The sequence below is a fragment of the Cherax quadricarinatus genome, chromosome 30 (assembly GCF_038502225.1).
Source record: "Cherax quadricarinatus isolate ZL_2023a chromosome 30, ASM3850222v1, whole genome shotgun sequence".
Taxonomy (NCBI): Eukaryota; Metazoa; Arthropoda; class Malacostraca; order Decapoda; family Parastacidae; genus Cherax; species Cherax quadricarinatus.
Genome location: NC_091321.1, coordinates 36,122,561 through 36,130,882, shown reverse-complemented (window position 1 = coordinate 36,130,882; position 8,322 = coordinate 36,122,561). Strand labels below are relative to the sequence as shown.

Below are 8,322 nucleotides of genomic sequence, written 5' to 3'. Positions count from 1 at the left end.
AAGTATATGCCATATATTATTCATTCTGGAGTATTTACCATATTTCTTTGTTATTTATATTGTTTATTATGTCATATTAGATAAATTGTGATAAATAAATAAGCTGTAGAAGCTATAATAGCGTTATATTGAAGCATATTCCCCGGCTATCCCGAGACTAGAATTTCTGCTGACGTAAGCAAAATATTCCCAGAAGGTTCTTGATTGGCTGTAAGTCTATGTATAAGTCCCGCCCACTTTCTTATGGTGCCAAATCGTCAATTATTATATTAGAAAGAATAATATAATAAATACACGAAAAAAATCGAAAAAAAACATGAAAATTGAGGACAGGTGAGCAGACCTGCCGCGGGTGGTGACGTCACCCTAGGTGTTTTAAATGACCATAATTCCTTGTAGGAATGTCGTAGAACAATGATTCTTGTGCCATTGTGTTGCCAGAGACTTAAGCTATTTTTCTATATGATTAACTCAATTTGTGAATTTTTTCGAATATTTTTTCGTTCGCGCTGGGCGAGCGCATAGCCCCCCCTTGAAGGACACGTCTGGCAGCGGGGATACACCTGCATGGATTATTATGTTAAAAACACGTTATTATATATGTTGTAAAGAAGCGATACGGTGGAAGATGTCATTTGAAAGTAATAATTATACTAAAACTTGTAAAAATTACCTCAACTCTGTCCTTTGCGATTATTTTAAGACCTGGAAATTACATTTATTCTTCACAATATAATATAATTGCATATCCTCGTCTTACTTGATATAAGTGAAAATAAACTTCATTTTAATTTGATGAAATATTTACGTAAATGCTGTACGATATTATGGCAAGTGTAACACTCACTTCCGGTTGCAGCTGGAGAGGCTACCTCTCAGTGTACTTTGTAATGTCCAACGTTATCGTTACGTAAACCTTGTTTCAACATCTAAATCACTGTCTTGTGCCGTATGCAGTCTTTGGAAGAAACTAATTCACTAACTGGAAGTAGAGTTTTGGTAGAAATTGGGTGAGGAGGCAGCGAATTGTCCTGCCCGTCCTACCTTGCCCAGCCCATCCTGCAGGATAACCAAGTGTGGAAATTGTTACAGTGTGAGGTTACCCACTCTTCTTCAATTCACAACTGTTTGTAGAGACAAATATTGATATCGTTGAGTAAGGAACTGACTGCTGGGTAACTATGGAAGGTACAGTAACATGCACTTAAATTGCTCACGTTATCATTCGTACTAGGAATGTAGATAAATGGTTCTCTGAGCCAAATTTAGAGGGAATCCCAGAGATTTACTTAATATTCACTTAAATTTAACAATAAAATGACTACAGAAAGGCAAAGTGGAAGTAATTAAAAATATCATGACCACTAATCCATCTGTCATAAATGTATAAAGTAATAAAACCACTCAAACCAGGTAATCCAGCCAGATCTATTATTAGTTCTATAGGCTTAGTTTCCTAAGAGTTGTTCAAAATGGCAACTGTTTATTGATACCATTTGCTGGAAAATTTTTAAATTTTCATGTTAAAAATAATACCAATTTACTCTACAAAGAGTATATATATATCGTATTGTAACCACGAGCGACTGGTATTTAATCAATAACAACACTGGGACTAGCTGGGGGATAGAACCCATGTTGTTTTAGCGCGCCTCATGGTGAGCGAAAATTCCACGACGCTCTAACCCACGGGATCATTCAATCCTACAAGAATCATGCACCCAACAGAGCTATGTCTTGTACCGTGAATACTGCAAGCGTTTTCCCTCTGGATGGCAACAATAAGCCCCTGAAAGAGGAAGCTGGCCGCTCTGTTATCCTTGGTTTCTGGGATGAGTTTTTCACCCAGCTCTCTGAGGAACTTCAGAGCACATTTGCCCCATGCTCCATGGATCTCTGACCCTACTTGGATGAAGTTATTGCAAGGGCGGGAGAGGTCTTTATATTCATGGATCTTCTGGGTCTCGCAGTAACTAGCAGTTCCACCTCCTTCACCTGTGCCGCCAACGTGGCGGCACAGGTGTAGTCCCAGGTAATCTGCTTACCAACCTTCCAGGGTAGCATATTTACTCCATCTGCACGTTTTTGACTTCCGTCTGACCTCAGTATGTTGGGTTCCCGTTGAGCTGTGCAACGGGCTGTTGGTGAGCATTGTGTTGGTAATTTTTTCCATGATCACTTTGTCCCAGTGGGACTGTTTGTGCTCTTTAGGAGGAGCTGGTCTCCTTGAGGAGTCTGCAAGGGTGTCCCACATCATCACTGCTTCAGTGAACCTGGAGTCTTGAGCTGCTTGTGAACCTGGAGTCTTGAAGCTACTTGCTTTGCCTTGCGCACCCCTATACCTCTCAGTTGCACCGGAAGAGTTGCCTGACGCCATTGCTGATCTTAAGATAGATCTCCGGAGTGAGTCATTCACTGAGTGCTGGGTTGTCGAAAGAGGGTGAGCACCTCAGGAAGTGTGTCTTGGCAGAGTAAGACACCTTGTGAGGAGACCCAAGACATCATGAGCATCAAGATCATTTATTCTCTCCTCTATTCTCTTCAGGTCATTCAGTTTGTCCTTGAGGACTGTGTCGATGACCTGATGATCCAGTGGGGCTCACAAGATGCTCTTGGACAGGGTGGTAACAAAGGCTTGAGGAAAGATTGCTCACACAGCTGTGATTATTTTCAGGTTGGTTGTGATGATTTCACATTGGAGGGGTTGGGGATGAGTCCTAAGGCTTCTCCCTGTGTCTTTGCCAGTTGTAAGTCCTTTAGAATGGAATCCTCTGTACCTTCGAGAGTGGCATTACCCAAGTACAAGATACTGAGCTCACTGCGTAGGCTGTGAGTTAGTTCTCTTACTGCAAATCAGAAGAAAATTTGAGCGAGTGGGTCACTCTGCTGAACTCCCTCTGATGAGGGAATTTCATGTTTGCCATATAAAAGAATTGACGGCTTGGAGTAGCCAGCAGAAATTAAAGGAAAAAGACTGGGGATCTTATCTCAAACAGCTAGCAAGACCACATCTCTTTTCGCTACAAAAAAAAAAAAGACATTTCTAAAATCAAGTTTGTCTTTTGGTAAGTCCCTTATGTCGGCTCTTGCTGCATGAGCTGCCACTTCACTGCCTTGAATTATTATTATTATTATAATCAAGGGGGAAGCGCTAAACCCGGAGGATTATACAGCGCCTGGGGGGAGGATGTGGAAGGCATTCAGGCTTAATTCGGGGAACTGGAGCACAGATCCAATTCCCTAAATCAAGAGCCCCTCACCAACATCAAGGAACCTTCCCTGAGGGGTCACTGCCTTGAAATACACCAAAGTCAAGCTGGTGTAAATTGGCGGCTTCTACGCAAATGATTCTTACTGTTGCTTTGGCAACGAGATGGCGAAGAGTGTTACTGACAGCAATGGGTCTGATTTCCCCATCCTTCAAAGCTCATAATGAGGCTCCGAGAAAGGTTTAATTTCTTTTAGAATCCACCTAGCTAGACAGTTGTTGACGAAGGTTGTTAACTCAGAGAGAAGAATTGATGCTGCTGTGCTGAGTACTGGATTTACCATCTCTTTGACGTGTTGTGGCCTTATTCCAGTGTAACCTCCTGCAGACCCTGCTGGAAATGATGCTATCGCTTTATAGACTTCTGATTATGGCAAAATTAACTGTCCAGTGATGGGATCTTCATCAGGATCATTGTTAACAACTCTGGTGTTCCGTGATGGGTGCTTGTTTCTTAGTGCTTGGGCTGTGGCCTCATCTTTGGAAGCAGCAGTGTTGTCACTTGTGATTAACAAAAAGACACAATACCGCGACTGGAACGATACACAAATAACCCGCACATAAAAGAGAGAAGCTTACGACGACGTTTCTGTCCGACTTGGACCATTGACAAAGTGTGACTTTGTCAATGGTCCAAGTCGGACCGAAACGTCGTCGTAAGCTTCTCTCTTTTATGTGCGGGTTATTTGTGTATCACTTGTGATTATTCTGATTGCTCCCACTGTGTTGCCTTCCTCGGTATTTTTGCTAACCTGTGTGCATAATTTCTCGTTTTCAGTGGAATTTTTCTTAGGTCTGCCTCTGTGATTCCTGCGACAGTAACGAACAACTGTGACAACTCTCCGTCTTACTCTTAATTCTTTCAATAATAACTCTACCGTATACTTTACCAGGTATACTCAACAGACTTATTCCCCTATAAAATCGCCACCCATCTAGATACCCATCAGTTACACAACCCAGGGCAGCATGGGATTAGAGCAGGTCGCTCCTGTCTGTCCCAACTACTGGACCACTATGACAAGGTCCTGGATGCTCTAGAAGACAAACAGAATGCAGATATAATATACATTGGCTTTGCAAAATCCTTTGACAAGTGTGACCATGGTGTAATAGCACACAAAATGCGTGATAAAGGAATAACAGATAAAATTGGTAGATAGAACTATAATTTTCTAACAAATAGAACACAAAGAATAGTAGACAACAGAGTAAAATCTGAGGCGGCTACGGTGAAAAGCTCTGTTCCACAAGACAAAGTACTCGCCCCCATCTTGTTCCTCATGCTCATATTGGATATACACAGAGATATAAACCACAGTGCCTGTCTTCCTTTGCAGATGACACCCTAATTTGTATGACAGTGTCCTACACTGAAGACACTGCAAGACTCCAGGCGGACATCAACCAAATCTTTAAATTGGCCGTAGAAAACAATATGAAGTTCAATGATGAGAAATTTCAATTCCTCCGATATGGTAAACCTGAGAAAATTAAAACTTCATCGGAGTATAAAACAAATTCCAACCACACAGTAAAGCGAAAAACAAATCTCATGTCAGAAGATCTCATCTTTAAAGATCATAATATTGTATCAAATGCATCTGCTAGAAAAATAACAGGATGGATAATGAGAACCTTGAAAACAAGGGATTCCAAGCCCATTATGACACTCTTCAGGTCGCTTGTTCTATCTGGGCTGGAATATTGCTGCACACTAACAACCCCTTTCAAGGCAGGTGAAACTGCTGACCTAGAAAATGTACAGAGAGCCTGCATGGCACACATAATTGCGATAAAACACCTCAGTTACTGGGAACGCTTGAGGTTCCTCAACCTGTACTCCCTAGAATGCAGATGGGAAAGATACACGATAATATACACTTGGAAAATCCTAGAGGGATTAGTACCAAACTTACCCACGAGAATCACTCCCTATGAAAGCAAAGGACTCCGCAGACGATGCAACATTCCCCCCAGTGAAAAGCAGGGGCCCAAGACTACTCAACTGCTTCCCAGCATACATAAGAGGGATTACCAATAGACCTCTGGCTGTCCTTAAGCATCTCACTCCAAAACTTTTTCTAATTTTTAAAAAAAATTGTTGATAATGTATCACCCACTACTTCATTTGCTCTTTTTTTTTACATTGCTTCACCACTCTCTTAACCTCTTTTTCTCTTCATATGCTCCTCCCTCCTTGCATCACTTGTACTTTGTTAAAACCTCTCGTATCCTAAGTTTTTCTCTCTTTACATCATTCCACCGATTGCTCTTCTTCCTTCCCGCACCAACTTTCCTGTAACCACAAATTTCTACATTCTTAAACTTACCCCATACATGTTCAACCCCATTGCCTATATTCTCACTAGCCCATCTATCTTCCAATAGTTATTTGCATCATACCCTAACTGCCTCCTCTTTTAGTTTATAAACCTTCACCTTTCTCTTACTTGCTGCTTCCATTTTCCTTGTATCCCATCTACCTTTTACTCTCAGTGTAGCTACAACTAGAAAGTGATCTGATATATCTGTGGCCCCTCTATAAACATGTACATCCTGAAGTCTACTCAACAGTCTTTTATCTACCAATACATAATCCAACAAACTACTGTCATTTCGCCCCACATCATATCTTGTATACTTATTTATCCTCTTTTTCTAAAAATATGTATTACCTATAACAAAACTCCTTTCTTTACAAAGTTCAAACAAAAGGTCCTTATTATCATTTACATCTGGCACCCTAAACCTACCTACCACACTAAATGTTCTTCTACTTTATCATTTAGGTCCCGGTTATACTCCATGGGTTGTAACCACTCAGATAGTTTCCTTCTGGTTAGACCATAACATTGGTCAGAGAGGTTGGGTAATAATAGTAATCCTCCGGAAATCTTATTTTAATGAAGTATATTTAGAATACAACATAAAGCCAATAATAATACTATACGAATTATCGTATATAAGTTAAGAATGCTTGTTTGTTCTATATTGTCCGAAATATATATATATCTATATATATATATCTCTATATATATATATATATATATATATATATATATATATATATATATAAGGCTTTTATAACACATCATTAGGATGAGATCCTAGACATAACATATATATACAGAGATTACTTTAGTGTAAGGTCTTATTTCCCATTAGGAAGTAGTCAGAATACAACAGAATAAGTCCAGGCCGGATAATCAACCTTGGCCAGTTACCAGAGACGAGCAGGAGTGTCCTCGGTGGCTGCTACTTCTTCACTGCTCGTCTCTCCACCTTGAGTGTACAGGTCAGGTGGGTCACGTGACGTGACTCACCAACACTCAGTAGAGTAGTTGAACAAAAAAGAGGGGGAAGGGGGATATAACCATTGAACAGCTTAACCACACACCAGTACACAGAGCGGCAGGCGTGTTCCTATACCTTCAGTTTAACTAATCATGGCCATGTACATAAATAATAATAAGAAGAATAAGCCTTAATAATACAAGGACGTTCATTTCCAATTTAGCTATTAAAGGAATTGACCGCAATGTAACATTAAAGAAAGGTTAGTAATAGAGGCATGACAGTCCCCTACCACAGCTTCTCTCTTACTTTTTTGAAAAGTTCCTAAATACTCGCTTAATATCTCCCAAAATCTGTCCCCTCAAGTAAGGTTCCTTGATGTTGGTGAGGGGCTCTTGATTTAGAGAATTGGATCTGTGCTCCAATTCCCCGAATTAAGCCTGAATGCCTTCCACATCCCCCCCCAGGCGCTGTATAATCCTCCGGGTTTAGCGCTTCCCCTTTGATTATGATAATAATCCCAAAATCTGTCTCTCTCCTCTAAACTGCTCTCTTCTCCAGGTGCATACACATTTATTATGACCCACTTTTCGCATCCAACCCTTATTTTATTTCACATATTCCTTGAAAATATTCATTTACTTTCCCTCTTCTCCTTCCATAACTGATCCTTCAACATAATTGCTACCCCTTCCTTAGCTCTAACTCTCTCAGATACTCCTGACTCAATCCCATTTATTTCTCCCAACTCAAGCTCATCTACTCCCTTCAGCTTTGTTTCACTTACAGATAGGACATCCAACTTCTTTTCATTCACAACATTAGCTATCATCTTTTTCTTATCATCTTCAATACATTCACGTACACTGAAACATCCTAGTTTCATAAAGTTGTTCTTTTCTTCTTTTTTCAGTATTTTCTAAAGCAGAAGGGATTACTAGTTCATCGCTCCCGGCATTTTAGTTGTCTCATACGACACGAATGGCTTATGAAAGAAAGATTATTTTTCACTTCCCCATGGAAAATAGAGGAAATAATGAAGAGCAAAAAATATTAAGAAAAAGAAGAAAACCTAGGACTCAAGTCAGGTCTGCCGGTTTCCTTGAATCCCATCATAAATGTTACCTTACTTATACTCCAACAGCACATCAAGTCGTACAAACCATTTGTCTCTAATTGCTACTATCTAACACACTCATGCATGCTTGCTGGAAGTTCAAGTCCCTCACACACAAAACCTCCTTTACCCCCTCCCTCCAACTTTTCCTAGACTGACCCTTATCCCGCCTTCCCTCAACTACAGATTCGTTTTACAATCAACACATAATCAGGAGCTTGCAAAAGTGCAGGAAAGAGGAGGGAGAGGGAGAGGGGGAGAGAGAGAGAGAGAGAGAGAGAGAGAGAGAGAGAGAGAGAGAGAGAGAGAGAGAGAGAGAGAGAGAGAGAGAAGGGTACAGGAAGTGCCCCTCGGTATACCAGTGCCCACAGCCAGAAGGATGAATATTATATAGCATTAGAAAAATCCCACAAGCATTGATATTGTAATAGTAGCCTAAACGAAAGAAACGTGGCAATAGCATAAAATTCGGTTATATTCCGCTATGATATTTATGTATGAAAAGTTAAAGTTACTGATATCATAGCGGAATGTGACCGAGTTTTATACTACTACCACGTTACTCTCGTTCAGGCTATTATTGTGGGATTTTTCTAATGCTATAATATTTATTCTTCTGGCTGTGGGCACTGGTATGCTA

General features: G+C 40.4%; 1 protein-coding gene across 1 annotated transcript in view; it reads left to right on the top strand.

The window, feature by feature from the left end:
* The first annotated feature begins 864 nt into the window (after positions 1 to 864).
* Positions 865 to 8,322, top strand: part of LOC128692761 (uncharacterized) — a 101,034-nt gene continuing 93,576 nt past the window's right edge. The window contains exon 1 of the mRNA XM_070090106.1: positions 865 to 1,188. Coding sequence (XP_069946207.1) covers positions 1,182 to 1,188 — 7 coding nt within the window. The 5' untranslated portion in view covers positions 865 to 1,181. The remainder of the gene's footprint in view (positions 1,189 to 8,322) is intronic.